Source organism: Eublepharis macularius, chromosome 16, assembly GCF_028583425.1.
Source record: "Eublepharis macularius isolate TG4126 chromosome 16, MPM_Emac_v1.0, whole genome shotgun sequence".
NCBI classification, from domain to species: domain Eukaryota; kingdom Metazoa; phylum Chordata; class Lepidosauria; order Squamata; family Eublepharidae; genus Eublepharis; species Eublepharis macularius.
This window is the reverse complement of record NC_072805.1, coordinates 3,983,127-4,004,096: the sequence shown is the minus strand read 5'-3', so window position 1 is coordinate 4,004,096 and position 20,970 is coordinate 3,983,127. Positions and strand designations below refer to the sequence as shown.

General features: G+C 42.7%; 1 protein-coding gene across 1 annotated transcript in view; it reads left to right on the top strand.

Moving 5' to 3' along the window:
- Positions 1 to 20,970, top strand: part of SHISAL1 (shisa like 1) — a 107,104-nt gene that overhangs the window by 32,639 nt on the left and 53,495 nt on the right. The window contains exon 2 of the mRNA XM_055000867.1: positions 4,060 to 4,159. Within this exon, the coding sequence (XP_054856842.1) occupies positions 4,093 to 4,159 (67 nt within the window). The 5' untranslated portion in view covers positions 4,060 to 4,092. The remainder of the gene's footprint in view (positions 1 to 4,059; positions 4,160 to 20,970) is intronic.

Below are 20,970 nucleotides of genomic sequence, written 5' to 3'. Positions count from 1 at the left end.
AAAAAAACAGACTGAGATGTTAAAATTCAAGTTGAGAGCAAGCTAAAATTACCTGTAAAATGTTATGACTGTATAATGTATAAATCTGGTTTCAGAATAGAGGCACAGGGTGGGGGGAGCTCACAGATTGGGCCTCCAGTTCTTTTTACACTTCTTCAAGGTGGTATAAGAAATACCAAATAGTCTGTAGGGTGTTACTCTAGGGCTATAGAGAACTGTTTAGTAAGCAACTTAATTTAATCTAGTTAATAGTGTTTTAATCAGTAAGTAAGAAGGGATAGAGTTAAGAGAGGGAGGGGGGAAAGGGGGTTATTCTAGTGAGGTTTATAAAGGCTATAATAATGGTTACAAATTACTGTCGTTTTTTCTTTTTGTTAATATCTGTAATTGATCCGTAAAAGGTTTGACTTTATAATAATACCTATTTAATCATTATTATAATAGAATCTATTTCAAAAATTATCTTTAATGATAATCTTATTATCAAACATTATTCAATTGTCTATGTATATATAAAGAATTCTCAATAGTAATGTCAGATTTTAGGATATAATTTAAGTATATTAACCTCAATTTGAAATCCAAAGATGAAACACTTATTTGTAAGAAGACTTATTGTTATCATGGTATGTAAACCATCGCTAATATATGTAATAGAAATTTTATTAGATACAAATGTATAACAACTTTCTTTTAATATTGTAACTGTTTATTAAGCATAACTAAATAAAAATTTGGAAAATTAAATATATATATATATATAAGAAAGCTGACAGGAAGAATATTGATTCATTTGAAATGTAGTATTGGAGAACATATTTATGGATTCTATGGATGGCCAAATTTGGGAGGGGGGTGGAGCCTAGAGAAGGTAAGGTTTGAAGTGAGGAGGGGCCTCAGCAGGGTATAACACCACAGATTCCACCATGCAAAGTAGACATAGAATCATAGGGTTGGACATTTTCTACAGGAGAACTGATCTCTGTGGCTTGGGGATCATTTGTAATTCCAAGAGATCTCCAGCCGCCACCTGGAGTTTGGCAAACTAGTTCTAGATCAACTCAAGCATGAATTCTCACTAGAAACTAAAATGATGAAACTGAGGCTTATCGTGCTTTGATCACATGATGAGAAGGCAAGATTCATAAAAGGAATCCTCGGCCCTCAGTGTGCAAGAGCAAACTGAGCAAAGCTGTTAATGATAGGACGTTTCGGAGGACTTTCATTTATAGGGTTGCCATAAATTGACACATAATGCATGCATACATTCCCACCAGTTCTAATAATTCCAAAGATGATACATTCAGACAGGAGAAGGCAGAGCTAATGTGTGTGGCTCCCAGAAGACCATGGCTTTCCAGCATAGGTTGATTCAAAGATAGTGAGAATTGCCTGTAATGCCCAACATGCTGATTCAAGGTCTAGTCAAGCTGAGCCCGCTTGCAGGGAGGGCGGGATATACATATAATAAATAATAATAATAGTTTCCCATCTGCACCAAACATGGCTTGGACTTGGTGGTGTTGCAGAGTGCCCTCAAGTCAGAGTTGACTTATGGCGACGCCTGGTGGGCTTTTCTTGGCAAGAGACTAACAGTGGTGACTGCCTCTGCAGCCCTGGTCTTCCTTGGAGGTCTCCCATCCAATTACTAACCAAGGCCGATCCTGCTTAGCTTCTGAGATCTGAAGAAATCAGGCTCACCTGGGCTATCGATGCCAGGGCATGGTTTAGACTTACTGTTTGTAAATTGAGCAGCAAATGAATTGAGCCAAAGTTTTTTCAGAACAAGTTACCCTTGCATCCTGAACATCAAGAACATACAACTGCACTTGGAGGTGAGATGGTACAGAGGTAAAACATTTCAACCGGCTGAAACCTAGCATACTCTGCAGACAATTAATAGCCTTAGCTGCTGTTGTACCATCAGTGGAAGGTATTCCCATCTTCAGGTGAAACATTTTGTAAAAGGAGAATCATCCTCCAATTATCCACAAGTTCTTGTCATGGAGGCTACATACCGTTCTACAGTCCTTGACTAAGCCTCCTTTAGAACACCTAAGGGAAGATTTACTCAGGGTCTTTAAATGTTCTTTTTGTTAACAGTCACTTCAACTTAAAGAGAATCCGGCTTAAAGAGAATCACTAGGGGATGGAGCATATTCCATAAAATGGTGCCCAGATTCCACATTCATACCTAAAATTAACTCTTTATATCACTCAGTATATCACTGGAGATACACTGTATATCACTGAATATCACAGGTAGTGATATCAAAAGTAACTGATTTCCTTTACAGAAGCAAACTGATCTCCATATCAGAAGGAGCTGTTTGAGAGCTGTTTGCATCTACTCCTCCCTCCCCTCCCCTCCTCTATATCTGACCAGTTTCTTCTTGCCCTCCATGCATCTGACGAAGAGAACTGTGATTTGCTACTGTTAGAGAGGGTTGAAGCGAGTATTTCGTTAGCACATATCATGGAAGAGAAACAAGCTTTTTCTCCTCTCCCTTTTGCAACATCTCTGTGTAGCTATTTTGCTGGCAGGGTATCGATCAGAATCCAGCTCCCAGCTGATGTCCCAGTCAGCTGGGAGTAAGCTTCTGACCAAAAGGCAAGCTTATTGCACAGCTGTTTAACTTTCTGGATTCAATCCGAACATATCCTTGATTGGCTTACAGTCTGATTGTGAGTGTTGAACAGTTAATTTGACTGTCAAACAGGTTTGCAGAGAAATTTACGGCATCCCTGCTTATTTGACAAGACATTGTTATTTACAACATTGGATGGTGAACTGGTGTAAGAGAGCAAGACTAGAAATCTCATACTTTGGAAATCTAGTTGGTCTTTAAGGTGCTACTGGACCTGAACCTTGCTCCTCTAATACAAACCAACATGGCCTCCTGAAATGAACTGTTGTAATACTATATACTGAGAAGTCACAAGTTTAAATATCACTTTAGCCACAAACATTAGTTTTCTCCAGTTCCTTGTTACTCTGCCCCTGCAATATGAAGATAATACTGTTTTACTTTACAGGAATGCCATAGGTATTACTGAGATATAATGCATGAAGCTCTTGAAAACATAATCAGTGCACATGGTGATCTATGATAGAAGCAAAAAGAGGGGGGGAAGAGGACTGGTTTCCACTCTGTGTAGATTTATGGAATCCAAAGGCTTATTGTGAACTAATGTATACATTATTTAGACTTCCTTGCATCAGGAACGTTTTGAAATTAATATTCATTTTGAGAGAGGATTAGGAGAGAACACGTCTCCTCTTCTAAAGTTTTTGTGACACTTTGCATTTCACTTGTCCCATTGAAAACAACAATGACAATATCTCCTGGTGAGGCTATAGACAAAAGTTTGTTTCGTACAGTTGCCCCACCTTTCTTAGGGCCCGGGAACAAGCAAAATACTTAGACTTCTTGTGGCTTAACGGGCAGGGGGCATAATGAAGAAACCGACACTCTGGGAGAAGAATATAGTGAAGAGATGAAAGCATAAAGGACATAGAAAGACTATTGTCACATTGTTTTCCCCTCCTCCACTTTATCCTTACAACAACTTGGTGAGGCAAGGTGACCTGAGAGAGTGTGACAGGCCCAAGGTCACCTGGCAAGCTTCCATGATAAAGGGGGGATTTGAACCAGGTGTCCTGGACACTCTAACCTAATGCCACACCTTGCAAGTTTTGGTTTGGCAGGTAATGATGTATCTTTACTTCACAGTAAGCATAGGATTTCTCAACTAGCAGAAACATTTTAAAGCCTCAACTGGGAGCATCCTCAGGAATCAACACAGGCACAACATGTGTCTATGACTTGGAGGGGGAGGGGTTGTCTTTTGAGAGTAACAGCATCAAACCCTTAGAGATTATTTTTAAGATTCCGGTAATATTAGAGCCTGTGGCTGCTCAAAACTGTATTTCAGGAGCCTCTGCACACATTACAGTTTTAAACTTACAGTTTTGAATGTTTGGATAGTAAAACCTGTGTTTATATATTTACATATTGGCCATGGCCTTTAACTTTAAAATAACATCTTGTTAAACAGGCAATTCTTGAACAGATCAATGAAAACAAAACGATGACAAGTTGTGGTCTACAGACATTGAATACACTGATGGTTGTATATTCTGTGCTTCTGTCAACAGGTAAGGAACTTCTTTTTTTAAAAACGTAGTCAAGTTATTGCTTCTTAGAGTAAAGTATCTTATAGCCCCATAAAAGTACCATTTCATGCCACAATAAATTGGTTCATTTTTAAGGTACCATGTGACTCTCTATGATTTTGTTTGTTAAATCTCTCCCGTTGTGACATGGGATGCAGAACTAATTGGTTATACTGTAGCCAGTTCAAGAGATTACAAATGTAAAAAGGTTGTGTGTGGTTTAAATATATTTAGTTGCTTCAGTCCAGCTTTCCACTGCCAGACCTAACCTGCCCCATGTTTTGACATATACCCCCATCCTCATCAGTAAGGATGCAGTAAGTTCATCAGAGCTACAGCAATGGTATCCCTCAGTATGTGGAGAGCCACATTTCCATTGACCACAGCCCAAAGAGCCACGTAACTGCCCCATGCCCTGTGAGCCACCCCACCACACATACAATCAGGGCTTTTTTTCTGGGAAAAGAGGTGGTGGAACTCAGTGGGTTGCCCTCGGAGAAAATGGTCACATGGCTGGTGGCCCCGCCCCCTGATCTCCAGACAGAGGGGAGTTGAGATTGCCCTCCACGCCGCTCAACTCCCCTCTGTCTGGAGATCAGGGGGCGGGGCCACCAGCCGTGTGACCATTTCCAAGAGGTTCCGGAACTCTGTTCCACCGCATTCCCCCTGAAAAAAAGCCCTGCATACAATGATCTAAGATACAATGATTAATATTAAATATGTAACTATAACCTTTTAAATTACCAGAGTATTTCTGAGCATATAGGGTTGTCTCTCCACCCCACTGTTGAACCTGAGACAGCCCTTGTGTAGTTAGACTGAGGAGAAGGGTGTCCCTCTCAGTCTTGCTGCCCCCCTAATATGAGGCACAGCAGCTTTGGTGAGAGACTGACATGCAACTGAGCCAAGGAGCTTAGCGGGGACAGCGAGCTAGCCATGGAAGAAGTGGCGTGTCCACACACCCCGTGGCCAGCTTCCTCTTTTCCTGTGTGGTTTGACTCTCCTCTCTGTAGCCCGTTTGCTCCTTCCCGAAGCTGCCTGGCTGCAGGAATGAGAGAGTGGAGTCTGCAGAGGAGGATGGGAGTTGTTGGAAGGGAGGGGCCCTTTATTTCCATTCCTGGCACAAGGCCCGCATCTCAGGAAGACTTGCAGCTTCCTTGTCCTCCAGTCCCTCCAGCTTTTCAACAAGGGAACCACTTGCCAACCACAAGCACTTCTGGGTGATGGCTGTGCCCACTTCCCTGGAATGTGGGGTAGGAGCCAGATAGGGGGAAAGGCGTTCAGAAGAGCCCCATGAGGTCCTCAAGTCACTGACTGAGTGTCACTCTGCTAAGATAAGCATCAGGAAGCAGATGCGAATCCACATTCAGAAGTGCGTTAGTGCCTTCTGCCCAAATAAGTCCCTTGCTGGATCTGCAAGGAAACTGTTTTGCGTGGAGGATACTAACATTAACACATCCAAGTTCAGTATTTTAATATAGAAGAAGTTCTGGGTGGTCAGGTAGTCAGTGACAGTAAAAATGTTTATAGCCTTTATGAACAGGTATCATAACACTTTTGTGTGGATATTTCCATATTCCTTTATAGTTCCTTATTTATTGAATGAATTTTTATTTCACAATTAAGAGTTTTCTTTATTTAAACTATAAACTATAAACAATAACATAATAATAATAAACAATAAACATAGAGGATAAGAAAAAACACAATATTCTAAACAGAAGATACACTAACAATACGTAAACAAGTTAAAAAATAGTTTTAAAAAAAGACCCTAAAATTACACTACAGGTTGAGTTCTGATTGTCTCCGCAACAAATGTGTGATTTCTCACTTATTCTAAGTTAATCATAAGAGCCCCCTTTTTTCATCAAATCCTTGTTATCCATTTCATGTAAAAAGTCTATAAATGGTTTCCATTCAGTCAAGAAGTTAACTAATGTCCTTTCTCTAATCAATGAAGTAAGTTCTGCCATTGACGCAAACTCCAAAACTTTCGTCCACCATTCCTCCACTGTAAGCAATGTTGGAGTTTTTCACTTTTGTGAATAAAGTACTCTTGCTGCCATAATTAAGTAAAAAATCAAAGTTCCAAAGCTTTTTTCCAGCTGGCTGTCCATTATTCCCAACAGAAAAGTCTCTGGTTTCAACTGAATTTTAATCTTATACATTCTAGCCAATTTTTCAGGAGTCATATACCAACGATACATCATTTTGTAAAAGTTTTCTTTAATACTAGAGCTTAATGTAAATTTCAACCCCCTTGTCCACATATTTTCCCATTGCTCCATATATATGTCATGTTCACATTTTTTGCCCATTTAATCATACATTCTTTTACTTGCTCGTCTTCTGTCTCAAACCTCAACAAAAGTTTGTACATTTTAGAAATAACATGTTCATCGTTTGTACAAAGGGCAATTTCGAATTCAGTTTTAGATTGCTCAAAGTCATAATGACTCTTGTCTAATTTGAATCTCTCCGACATTTGCATGTAGGGAAACCACTGGCAAGCGTGCCTTTCTACTGCTAAGTAGGGGTGTGCAAGGCCTGCCTGTTTCGTTAAACCTGATTCGGTTTTAACTGAATCAGGAAACCGTTTCAGTATTCAGGGAATAGCAGAACAGCAAGCCGATTCGGTATTCGCGTTTCGGCTTGATTCGGCCATTGTTTTCAATGAGAAAACCTTCTCCCGGTTTTCCGGGAGTCTGGGGGGGCATTTTCTGTCCAAATCTCACCAAACATGGTGGAGACCTTCTCCTAACTCTCCTCTAACTACCCTCGAAGTTTCAGAAAGATTGGACTTTGGGGGGCCATGTTATGCCCTCCCAAACAAGGTGCCCCCATCCTCCTACAATCTCCATGAGTCTCTATGGGGAAAAACAATTCATCTTTCTAGGTGTCTTGGGGTGGCATTTTGCAAGCAAAATGCAACCAACTTTCAGGGGACCTACTCCCACCTGTCCTCCCACCCTCCACCAAGTTTCAGGCAGATTCCACTTTGGGGGCCATTTTATGGCCTCCCAAAGAAGGTACCCCTATCCACCTCCACTGCACTATTCCCTATGGGGGAAATAAGATAGGCTTGTCTGGCTAGGGGTGGCATTTTGCATACAAAATGCCCCCAAACTTCAGAGGACCTCCTCCTACCTGTCCTCCCTCCCTCCACCAAGGCTCAAGCAGATCTCACTTTGGGGGGCCATTTTATGGCCTCCCAAAGATGCTGCTCTTAGCCCCCCCCCTTTCTCCATTATTTCCTATGGGGGAAATAAGACAGGCTTGTCTGGCTAGGGGTGGCATTTTGCATGCAAAATGCCCCCAAACTTAAGGGCCCAACTCCCACCTGTCCTCCCACCCTCCACCAAGGCCCAAGCTGATCCCACTTTGGGGGGCCATTTTATGCCCCCCCAAAGGTGGTTCTCCTGCCACACCACTTTGTCTTTCTACTGTGAAGAAGACTTCCACACCGCAGAAACACATGGGATTGGGGCTGCCAATGGCCACAGCCACAGTCCACCTGCACCCAAACTGCCAAATACCACACACCCCTCCCCGAAACATAACCTTCCCTGTCCTGTGGCTAACCACTTTCTATTGATTCCTGTTATGGGAAAATCTCCCACAGCAGGGACCCACGGAATGTGGCATCTATGGCCACAGGAATAGTCCCCCTTTTAAATCTCCCCCCACAGCCCCACACTGACCCAAAGACACCCTCCCCAACATTCCCACACCAGCCACTACCCCAGGAGCAGGCTGGCCAGCCGTCCCCCATTGTTCCCTGTGATGGGAACTTTTAAACACTCTTTCCCAGGGCAATTATGCACAGCCCAGGGGTGCCACAATGGTGGACACACTCCTGAGTGCGAGCTTGTCCCTGTGAAAGAGCACCTAAACCACAGACACGCTCGCCCAAATTCCCCCACCACCTACAGAGATGGCTGGCCAGCCAGCCCCATTGTTCCCTATGATGGGAACCAACTGCACAACAAAGAATAAAACACACACACTGAATAAAGTTTTTTAAAAAATATTTTCTCGCTTTCAAAGTACAAGTAGGCAAGGCATTGTGACACATTACACCAGCAGTCCCCCACAAAGAAAAATAACACAACTCACTTAACATCAGAGAATCACAAAAAGACAATTCCTGTCAAAAACGCTTTATTTCTTTAACAGCTGTCGGTCCAGTGGGGTGCTGCAGGGCTCGGTTTTGGGCCCGGTACTTTTCAATATTTTTATCAATGATCTGGATGAAGGAGTGGAAGGGCTGCTCATTAAATTTGCTGATGATACCAAATTGGGAGCGGTAGCAAACACCCAAGAAGATAGAATTAAAATTCAACAAGACCTGAATACTCTGGAGAAGTGGGCAGCTGTGAATAGGATGCAATTCAACAAAGACAAGTGCACAGTATTACATCTGGGCCACAAAAATGGGAAGCACAAATACAGGATGGGGGATACACTTCTGGGTAGTAGTGTATGTGAAAGGGATCTTGGGGTAAGAGTGGACTGTAAACTGAATATGAGCAGTCAGTGTGATGTGGTGGCAAAAAAGGCTAATTCAATCCTGGGTTGTATCAAAGGGGCCATAGCATCAAAATCGCAGGAGGTCATAGCCCTTCTCTATACTGCCTTGGTCAGGCCACACCTGGAGTATTGTGTGCAGTTCTGGAGGCCTCACTTCAAAAAGGATGTGGACAAAATCGAGAGGGTGCAGAGGAGAGCGACGAGAATGATCAGGGGTCTGGAGACTGAGGAAAGGCTGAGGGCCCTACGAGGAAAGGCTGAGGGCCTTGGGAATGTTTAGTTTGGAGAAGAGGAGGTTGAGGGGGGACATGATTGCTCTCTTGAAATATTTGAAAGGCTGTCATTTGGAGGAGGGCAAAGAGCTGTTCCAGTTGGCAGCAGAGGGTAGGAGGCGAAGCAATGGGCTAAAACTACATGCACAGAGGTACCGGCTGAATATTAGGAAAAACTTTTTCACGGTCAGAGTAGTTCAAAAGTGGAATCAGCTGCCTCGGGAGGTGGTGAGCTCCCCTTCACTGGCAGTTTTCAAGAAGAGGCTGGATGAATACTCGTGAGAGATGCTTTAGGCTGATCCTGCACTGGGCAGGGTGTTGGACTAGATGGTCTGTATGGCCCCTTCCAACTCTATGATTCTATGATTCTATTTCCCCCATAGGGAATAGTGCAGTGGAGGTGGATAGGGGCACCTCCTTTGGGAGGCCATAAAATGGCCCCCAAAGTGGAATCTGCCTGAAACTTGGTGGAGGGTGGAGGGACAGGTGGGAGCAGGTCCCCTGAAAGTTGGTTGCATTTTGCTTGCAAAATGCCACCCCAAGCCACCTAGAAAGATGAATTGTTTTTCCCCATAGAGAACCATGGAGACTGTAGGGGGTTGGGGGCACCTTGTTTGGGGGGCATAACATGGCCCCCCAAAGTCCAATCTTTCTGAAACTTGGGGGATAGTTAGAGGAGAGGTAGGAGAAGGTCTCCACCAAGTTTGGTGTGATTCGGAGTGAAAATGCCCCCCCCCCAGACTCCCGGAAACCTGGGAGGTTTTCTCATTGAAAACAATGGCCGAATCATTTCGGCAATCTCTGTTTCAGTATTACCAAAATTTTTCGGTATTCAGAAAAAGTTTCGGTAATACTGAAAAAAACCGAAATGGCCCTGATTTGGTATTTTTAATCTAATCAGAATACTGAATTGCAAACCCCTACTGCTAAGTCCTCTCTTGGTTTAATTTTAACTTGGCCTTGAGAGAATTCCAGTAAGTCCTGATAAGTTAACCATTTAAGTGGACTCACCATTTCCCTTCTAAAATGAGCTTCCAGCGATGACAGCCAGAGAGGTATTTTCGAACAAAACCTGGGTTTGTATTTATTCCATACTCTCAGGATTGCACGCCTTACATAATGATTATTAAACTCTGCATTGGCCTTAACTTTGTCATACCATAGATACCCATGCCACCCAAATTTTAAGGTGTGCCCTTCAAGGTCCAATATTCTTCTGTTTTTTAACAGTATCCATTCCTTTACCCAAACCAGATAGTTAGCCACAAACTATAATCTTCAAATCTGGTAGATCCAAACCTCCTCTTTCATTCACATCCTGTAGAACCTTAAATTTAACCCTTGTTTTTTTACCTTGCCATATCAATCTCAATATATCCTTTTGCCATTGCTTAAATGGTGCCTTAGTTGTCAATACTGGAATTGTCTGAAATAGGAATAACATTCTAGGTAAGACATTCCTTTTAATAGTAGCTATATGGGTGGAAATAAGGGGAGGGACAAAGGGTATTGTTGGAGTCTGCTACAGACCTCCTGACCAGGGAGAGGAAATGGATGCTGCCCTCCTTGAACAGATTGGTAGAGTATCCAGACATCAGAACCTTATAATTATGGGTGACTTCAGCTTCCCTGATGTGTGCTGGGAGACAAGCTCAGCAAAGCGACCGGACTCATGTAACTTCCTGACCTGCCTGGCTGATAACTTCCTTTTTCAAATGGTGGAGGTAGCTACAAGGGGCTCGGCCATACTAGACTTAATATTAACCAACAGGGAAGAATTGGTAGATAGGGTGAAGGTGGTGGGGACCTTAGGGGGAAGTGAACATGTCCTTGAATTCCAGTTTCTGTGGGGGGCCAAGAAAGTTCATAGCCAGACTTGTAGGTTAGATTTTCATAGGGCCGACTTCAATTAACTCAGAGGCTTGATGAGAATCATTCTGTGGGGGAGTGTGCTGGAAGGGAGTGAGTGAATGGTGGGCTCTTCTCAAACACGAGCGTTTGCAAACTCAAGCCCTCACTATTCCAGCAAGACGGAAACATGGTAAGGGCTCTATGTGGATGAACAGAGAGCTCCAGAATAAGCTAAAGGAGAAAAAGGAAATGTTCAGGAAATGGAGAGAAGGACAGACCTCTAAAGAGGAGTATATGAGGGTTACTAGGTACTACATTAGAGAAGCCAAAGCTCAGTATGAGCTGGGTCTGGCCAGGAGAGCTCGCTACAATAAGAAAAACTTCTACAGATATGTGAGAAGCAAACACAAGGTAGAAGAGGCAATTGGACCGCTGTTGGGAGTGGAAGGAGAAACTCTGACGGAGGACATCAGACAGCAGACAGGCTTAATGACTTCTTTGCCTCTATTTTCTCCCTGAAGAACTTGAGCCCATCTAGAGATGGTAGTAGACATGACAGGACACCTGGGGGGCTAGTTGACATTGACAGAGAAGTGGTGGAGAGGCACCTGGCTGTACTGGTCAAATAGAAATCCCCTGGGCCAGATGGTGTGCACCCATCTATAGGACTATAGGATAGTTCGGTGGATAGGGAACTGGTTAGAGAACTGCACCCAAAGAGTGGTGGTCAATGGCGTTTCATCAGATTGGAGGGAGGTGTCCAGTGGGATGCCACAGGGCTCGGTTTTGGGTCCAGTACTTTTCAATATTTTTATCAATGATCTGGATGAAGGGGTAAAGGGGCTACTCATTAAATTTGCTGATGATACCAAATTGGGAGGAGTGGGAAACACATGAGAAGATAGAGTTAATGTTCAACAAGACCTGAATACTATGGAGAAATGGATGGTTGTGAACAGGATGCAATTCAACATAGCTAAGTGCACATTATTACATCTGGGCCACAAAAATGGGAAGCACAAATACAGGATGGGGGATACACTTCTGGGTAGTAGTGTATACGAAAGAGATCTTGGGGTAAGAGTGGACTAAACTAAATATGAGCAGTCAGCGTGATGCGGTGGCAAAAAAGGCAAACTCAGTCTTGGGTTGTATTAAAAGGGCCATTTCATCAAAATCACAGAAGGTCTTAGTCCCTCTCTATACTGCCTTGGTCAGGCCGCACCTGGAGTATTGTGTGCAGTTCAGGAGGCCTCACTTCAAAAAGGCTGTGGACAAAATGGAGAGAGCGTAAAGGATGATCAGGGGTCTGGAGACTGAGCCCTATGAGGAAAGGCTGAGGGCCTTGGGAATGTTTTGTTTGGAGAAGAGGCGATTGAGGGGGGACATGATTTCTCTCTTTAAGTATTTGAAAGGCTGTCATTTGGAGGAGAGCAAGGAGCTGTTCCAGTTGGCAGCAGAGGATAGGACCCGAAACAATGAGCTTAAATTACATGCAGAAAGGTACCGTCTGGATATTAGGAAAAACTTTTTCACGGTCAGAGTAGTTCAAAGGTGGAATCAGCTGCCTAGGGAAGTGGTGAGCTCCCCTTCACTGGCAGTTTTCATGAAGAGGCTGGATGAATATTTGTCAGGGATGCTTTAGGCTCATCCTATATTGGGCAGGGGGTTGGACTAGAAAGTCTGTATAGCCCCTTCCAGCTCTGTGATTCTGTTTGATTCTGTGTGATTCCCAGCAACGATAATTGAATCTTCAATACAGTTCATATTTGACAAAGTAATACCCAAGTATTTTACCCTTTTCTCAATTTTGAACCGTTTTATAAAATTCTCTCCAAAGTCCATATCTACCAAGATCTTAAACAGAAATTTCCAATTTAAATTATGAAAGGCCTTCTCAGAGTCCAGGAAGATCAAAGTGGCTTATCTTTCATTATGTCTTTCCAAGTATTCCAGAATTCCAGGTAAAAATCCACTTTAGTCTTCATGAATTATGTCCTGTAGGATACTTTTAAGTCTTCCAGCCAAGATCATTGCAAACAGGTTATAGTCATTATTTAATAATGAGACTGGCCTATAATTTCTTGTCAATGTCTGATCTTGTCCATCTTTTGGTATAAGTGTTACGTTGGCTTCCTTCCACGACTCCGGCATTTTACCTCCCTCTAAAATAGATCTCATTGTTTTTTGTAAAGGCTGGAGAAGTTCATTCTCGAAACACTTACAGTAGCTACTTGAGAGTCCATCTGGTCCAGGTGCTTTCCCCAACTTACTCTTTTATAGTGTCTCCCACTTCTCTTACTGTTATAGGTCCATTCGTAATTTGTCTTTGTTTTTCCGTGACCTTAGGTAACTTCTGTTTATTAATATATTCATCTATTTTTATCACTGATACATTTCAACTCTTACACAGATTTGCATAATACTCAGTGCTTTTTTCTAAAAAATTGTTTAGGGGTACTCTCAGTTTGACTCAAGAAAATCATCATTTTATTGTTCAAATCAGAACAAATAAATGCAGTTAATGGACAAAATTATCAACAACATGCTCACTCTTCACGTGGTCAACAGAAGACGGGGCCATGTGCCCACTCTCCACGTCGTCTACAGCAGATGCTGTATCACACAACACCGTTGTCGCTTCTTTTGTTTTTACAAAGTTATCATTCACTTTACACTTCTTTGCTGGCTGTGATGATGTAGAATAGTAATTTTCCTACTCATATTGAAATACTGCCACTCAATGAGGTTATAGGCCAAACTTTCATCAGTAAAACACCACACTACTTCATAGATTAAACACTTGCTTCCATCTGAGACTCAGGAAACACCATGAAAGGAAATGACGTCAGAAGACTGTCGGTGATGAGAATTATGGGTATTGCCAACCAAGTCCCTCTATAGAGACATGTGCACACAACCAAAGAGTTTCGGTATAGACAAACTCTTTGCACTCTTTGTGCAAAACGTACACAGATACACAAATTGGTCACCGCCATTGGGGGTAGCATCATGAGAGATTCCGACTACCAGAGCTCCAAGTGGTTTAGAGAAGACTTGTTTGTATTTGTCTGCACCCTAACGATCACCGATTATGCCAGCGATCTCGGTGGCGTGTTCGATGCTCAAAGACGTTCCATTTTTTGTAAGATGAACAGTGCTCCTAGTGAGTTTAAATATAACTAAACATCTTTGTTGCCAACATACACTACATAAAACTTAACAAATCACATAAATATCCATAATACATTTGGAGGTGGTTTAGCGGGAATCCCGACATTTTAAAATTTTTACTTTCTCCCATTAGATTCACAAAAAGTTTTAGGGGTATGCGTACCCCTGCGTACCCCCCAGAAAAAAAGCACTGATAATACTGATAAAATGCCTTTTGTATATCTGCCATATCAATACATCTGCCTCTTGTATTTTCAGTATCATTCTCTTTTCTCTCTCCTTTCTCAGTTTATAAGCTAACCATTTTCCTGGCTTATTTGCATATTCAGATGTTCTTTGTTTGGCATAATTCAGTTTAATTTCCATTTCTCTTGACATTAACGTCGATAGTTGTTATGAGATCTTGATATGTTGCGGTATATTTGTATTTCCAGGAGCTCTCCTTAATTCTTTTTCTTTGCGCTTTATCTCCTCAAGAATATGTTGCTTTTTCTCTTGATTCTTTGTCTTCAATTAAGCATTATGTTGGATTAGATAACCTCTAATAAATGCTTTACTTGTGTTCCACACAAGTTGTGGTCCGAAGGTCCCTCAGCCAATCATAATAAGAGACAGACGTGGAGTCCTGCGGATGAAGCAATCTATAACCATTTATTAAACGATGGAGGAATGATGGTTACACTGAGAGTAAAAGGTCTCCTCGTGTAGCTCATCAATACTACAATAGCAGTACAAAGCAATTAATACCTTTGGTTAATTATAATATTTGTTATTCTGTTGGCTCAGAAAATACAATGGCCCCCACTGGCTCAAGTGGGTGACCACCTCTCATAATACAAGTGTCCAGGGATATTCTTATTGGAAGAAACAACTTAGGTCAACAGCACAATTAAAATATTACCCGATTGCCATTGCTTATCTTATCTGTCCTTGTTCTGTCTCTAGAAGGAACATCTCCCTTCCTTTCCCACACGTCTCTTTCATAGGCTTTTCATTCATGCCCATTCCTCTGGTCCGTGTAACATTTAGCAAAGGCGCCCCGATGTCGCTTTTGGCAACCTTGTGGGTTTCAAGCAGAGAATATTTCTCTGGGTTCCGTGGGAGGAGAACACTCTCCCTTCCCTAGGAATGTGCTTAAAGTTACATTCAGCACCCATTCCTCTGCTTTGTGGTTTCTTCTCAGCCTTGAAAGGTTCTACAAATCTAATTAGCCTGCAGGTAGCTTTCTTCTCTCAGTAACACATTTTCTTTTCCCATCCTTTCTGTTGCTACATTTTGCATAAGCAGTTTTACAAAGAAGTTTCTGTATTAAGTCATAAACAGGTGTCTGGCAAGCTCAATCTACTTGGTAGCAAGCTTCACAGTGTCTAATCTCACTTCTCACTGTGATTCACATGTGTAACATACGTTCTGCTTTGGTCTTTTGTTTCAAGTCTCATTTTCTTGCAAGTTGCGTTACAAATACTACATTAGCTCCTGAGAATAATAAAAGTGCATAGCAATAGTAAAAGGCACATAGAAGTACATAAAATCTCTTTCATTATATCTACTTCCCACACTTACATCCCAGACCATTCTCATGTCTGTACCTTTGTTTGAGTTTAATTCAAAAAATTCTTTTAGTTTATTTTTACAGTCTTTAATAGTCCCTTCATTTTGTAACACAGCTTCATTTAATCTCCACCTAAAGGTACCACTTTCCCCCCTATAAGTCAGATGCCTTGGGGGATTTTAGAATTCCAGCTGCACGTTCCACAGAAGCTGCTATAGGTGTGTGGAACACAAAGCTCCTTGAAGCTATTGACACCGTTGCTCCTTGTCAACCCCTCCAGCCCTTGGGATGGAAGAGAGCACCGTGGTTTACCATGGAGCTGACTGACCTGAAGAGGGCTGGAAGATGTCTAGAAAGACGCTGGTGAAAAACTTGTGCAGAAGCTGATAGAACTTGCTACAGAATGCACTGGAAGATCTATGAAACAGAAATGAAAGCAGCAAAGAAGCGTTACTTCTCAGCAACCGTTGCATCGGCTAGTTCACGACCGTTCCAATTGTTCAGGGTATCCAGACACCTTCTAACCCCTAAATTTGAACCTTGTCCCAAGAACAGACAATGAGCTGTGAGGCCTTTGCCAAGTTTTTTGCTGATAAAATAGCACAAGTACACTCTGATCTAGATGCTAGCTGCAGTACAAATGAGATAGAAGAAATGCTTAATACACCATCTAGCTTATATTTAGACTGCTTTGAACCAATTACAATGACAGACCTTAACAGGATCCTGGCATCTATGAAAGCCACTACTTGTGCACTTGATCCTTGCCCATCTTGGCTGTTAAAATCAGGTAAAGATCAGATAAGTGAACCACTGAGATGTAATGTAAATCAAACTCTAACTCACCCACCTTAGACAGGGCACCTTTCCCCGGCCACTCAAACAGGCAGTTATTCATCCGCTAATTTAAAAATCATCCCTAGACAAAACTGATGTGGCCAATTGTCGCCCAGTCTCTAATCTGCCCTTTCTGGGCAAAGTGATTGAGAGGGAAGTCGCTGACCAATTCCAGACCTTCTTGGATAACTCCAGCACTCTGGACCCTTTCCAGTCAGGTTGCAGACCAGGGCATGGGACAGAGACAGCACTAGTAGCATTAGTGGATGATCTCCATGCCTCCTTACTGCTCCTCTTGGATCTGTCTGCAGCCTTTGACACAGGAGACCATGCCATCTTGTTGAGGTGTCTAGAAACAGAGTGGGCATCAAAGGATGTGCCCAGGACTGGTCTAAATCATTTCTCATGGAACGCACTCAAGGGGTTGCTGTTGGAGATCAGCTATCTCCAGAATGGGAACGGGTTCCGCAGGGCGCAATCTTATCTCCTATGTTATTCAACCTCTACATAACACCTTTATCAGAACTCATTCGCAGCTATGGAGTTGGGTGTCATCAATATGCGGACGACACTCAACTCTATATCTCGCTATCCAGGTCCCCACAGGATGCAGTAGAAATCTTAGATCACTGCCTGACAATCGTGGTGAAATGGTTGAAAAATAACAAGTTGAAATTAAACCCAGACCAAAGTGATGCTTGTTGAGAAATCAGATATTCTGAAAGACATTGTACTCCCCACTTTCGATGGAGTTTGTCTGACCCTTGTAGAGTCGGTTAAGAGCCTAGGGGTTATACTGGATCCAGTGCTACTACTAGAAAAACAAGTTAAGGCAGCTGCAAAAAATGCTTTCTACAACCTCATTCTAGCCTGGAAGATGGCTTCTTATCTCGACACAGCCGACCGGGCCACCTGGATCCATGCTATGGCAACATCAAAACTTGACTATTGTAATGCACTATATATTGGTCTTCCATCTAAGTTAAAAACGAGGCTCCACTTGGTGCAAAATGCTGCAGCTTGACTGTTAGCAGGAGCAAGCAGGAGCATGAACATCACTCCAATCCTGCAGTCACTCCATTAGCTACCTATCAGCTACCGTGCTCAATTCAAGGTACTGGTTATTACATACAAAGCTCTTCATGGCCTTGGCCCGACATACCTATGGGATCACCTCCCTCCACAGCAGCTTTGCGCATCCGAACAGAGTCTCTTGCAGGTGCCAGCCTGCACATGGCAAAATCAACTGCAGTCTGTACACGGGCCTTCTCTGTGGTGGCCCCTACCCTATGGAACAGCCTGCCTGAGGAGGTCAGGAGAGCTCCCACGCTCTTGGCTTTCCACAAACACTGCAAAACTGAATTATTCAAAAAGGCTTTTTTATTCAGATAGGAGGGTGGTATTGTAGGGAGGGGGTCTCGGATGTTTCGCCAATGAGTTGGGAACCATGGGCTTCACCATTATGTTGCTTTACGTATGATCTGTTGCTTTGAATATGTACTCGTATATACTGCTTGTGCTTCATATTGTCTAATGTCAATCCTAGAATGGATTATGTTCTGTTTCAGCAATCCTTCAACCCTGTATTGGATCCTTGCTAATGCGATATCTCTGTAAACTTGTATTCATCTACCCTATGACATTGTTTATGGAAATGTCCTTGACAATGTGTGGAAATGCCTACCCTTGTCCTTGCTACTGATTGTACTGATCTTACACTATGTAATCCGCCTTGAGTCCCAGTGAGAAAGGCGGACTATAAATGACATAAATTAAAAAAAAATTTAAATACAGGATTATGATCTGAGAAGGTCTTGGGTAGGACCTCTATTTTAACCACCTTAGTGGCAATGTCTCTTGATGTCAAAATCATATCTATTCTTGAGAAAGATCTATGTCTTTCTGAAAAAAGTATACTCTCTTGCATTATCATTTTTCAGTCTCCACAAATGAATCGGCCTCCCACCTTTGGGGTGGGGGTGTTCTCCCCACCATTGCACTTGGTTAATTTATTTCATTATTGTTTTGTATGTTGATTTTAGTATTGTTGTTTTCTTGTTTTTATTGATTTTAACTTGTTCACCGCCCAGAGCCCCTGAGGATGGGCGGTATATAAATTGAAATATAAAGTAAAAAAAAATTTTAAAAACCCAAATTGTCCATTAAATCAAAGAAAGCTTTAGGCAGTTTACCTTGGTTCATCTTATTTATTTATTTATTTATTTATTTATTTATTTATTTATTTAATCACATTTCTAGACCACCCTCCCCGTCAGACGGGCTCAGGGCGGTTTAACAACAGCTTAAAACAGTAAAAACATTATAAAAACATTAAAACATCATATCAAAGCAATTAAAATTGGCAGGTATAAAATATTAAAATGCAGCATTGTCCTGCATGGGTGGTGGAAGGTCTTCAGTGGTATGGCCGGCAAGAGGACAGCCCAGCCCCCACCAAATGCCTGGTGGAACATCTCCGCCTTGCAGGCCCGGCGGAAAGATAACAAATCCTGCCGGTCCTTAGTTTCCTCAGACAGAGAGTTCCACCAGGTCGGAGCCAGAACTGAGAAGGCCCTGGCTCTGGTAGAGGCCAGGCGGACCTCCCTGGGGCCAGGGACCACCAGCAAGTTCTTAGTGGCTGACTGAAGTGACCTCCAGGGAACATATGGGGAGAGGCGGTCCCGAAGGTATGCTGGGCCCAGTCCGCATAGGGCTTTATAGGTCAACACCCAAACCTTGAACTGGACCTGGACTCAACCGGTAACCAGTGCAGCTGACGGAGGATGGGTGTTATATGAGCCATGATTGGTGCTCTGGCAACCACCCGTGCAGCTGCATTCTGAACCAGCTGCAGTTTCCGGATCAAGCCCAAGGGAAGCCCTGCGTAGAGTGAGTTGCAGTAGTCTAATCTGGAGGTGACCGTTGCCTGGATCACTGTTGTAAGGTCATGGGTCGATAGGTAGGGGACAAGTTGTCGAGCCTGTCTTAGATAGAAGAAAGAGGATCTAACAACCGCTGCGACCTGTGCCTCCATAGACAAGGAAGCATCCAGGACCACCCCCTCTTAATATGTTTCTCAGAGTATCTATCTATCTTTGAATCAATCACTCCATTCCAGTCCCCCATCAAGCAACAATTTTCATATGCTTAATCTCTTAGTGTAGAGACCCACCACCAACATTTTTGTCCCCTGTAAGTCAATTTCTAACGCTACATATCTTCCATGCTCATCACTCAGTATCAGTTTAGGCTTTAAGTGTGGTTTGATGTACAAAGCAATTCCATTCTTTTTGGTGTCTGCTGCTATAAATTCTTCATCCAGTACTTTATAAGTCAGAAACTTTGTCTTTTTTTTCTAATATGAGTTTCTTGCAAACAAATCATATCGTATTTTAGATTCTTTAAGTAGTGAGAAATTTTCTTCCTTTTGGGAGCTGAATTTGCCCCATTAATGTTCCATGTTAAACTTTTATAATCCATAGTAGCATGAGATTTTTAAAATTAATAAAATGGAAATAAAAACAGAGGGGTATGAATGGGAAGGTGAAAAGCAGAGTTAAATAGGAGCCCCCACTTCCTCCTCCTCCTCCTCGCTCTGCTCCAATTGTTGCCTTGTTGATGCTTTAGTTGAGCTTTTTGTCAGAATGTCGTCTAAATTTCTGTATTTTTTCAGAAAGTCTCCGGCTTTATGTGCCGAGTTCCGCCCGAGTCTTTGTCCTTGAAATGTAAAAATCACACCTTCCAGAGTATCTCATCAAAAAGCAATATTTTTTTCTGCTTTAGCTTTTCCACTAGGAAGCTATAAATAATCCTTGTGTCTACACAAAAACTGGATGGGAACTTCTTTCAAAACGGTCATCTGGGCACCGCCAATTGTTAATTTTGTGATACAGTGCCGTTGTAGAATTCGCTCCGTTGCTCTTCTTCTTACAAAGTAGATCAGTACATCCCTTGGGAGCGTCCTCGTTTTAGCAAATGTAGAGTTAATTCTATATATTCTATCAATTTCCATTTGCATTGCAACCTGGTCCCAATCCAAAAACTCCGCCAAGGCCAATGAATTTTTATTCCATCTTCCCAGGGAACTTGCCCAAGGTGGCTTAAAAAATAAAACATAAGAATAGAGAGTAGAATCAGCACCAGGTGTCCCTGGTATTCCAGAGGGGGAAGTATTCCATAGACAAGGGGCCAATTCTGGAAAAGCCTAGGCTTGGGGGGCAGAGAGAGCAGGGCTTGGAAGGCAGATCCTAACTGCTGGACTGGACGTGTAGTATCCTGAAGTAGGCACAGCTGCCTCCCAGAGCCAGTTTGGTGTAGTTGTTAAGAGCGGCAGAACTCTAATATGGAGAGCCAGGTTCAATCCCCCCATTCCTCCTCTTGAAGCTGGCTGAGTGACCTTGGGTCAGTCACAGCTCTCTCAGAGCTCTCAGCCCCACCCTCCTCACAGGGTGTCTGTTGTGAGGAGAGGAAGGGAAGGTGATTGTAAGCTGCTCTGCGACTCCTTCGTGTAGTGAAGGGCAGGGTATAAAACCAGCTCTTCCTCCTCTTCCTCTTCTTCCTTCTCCTCCTCCCTT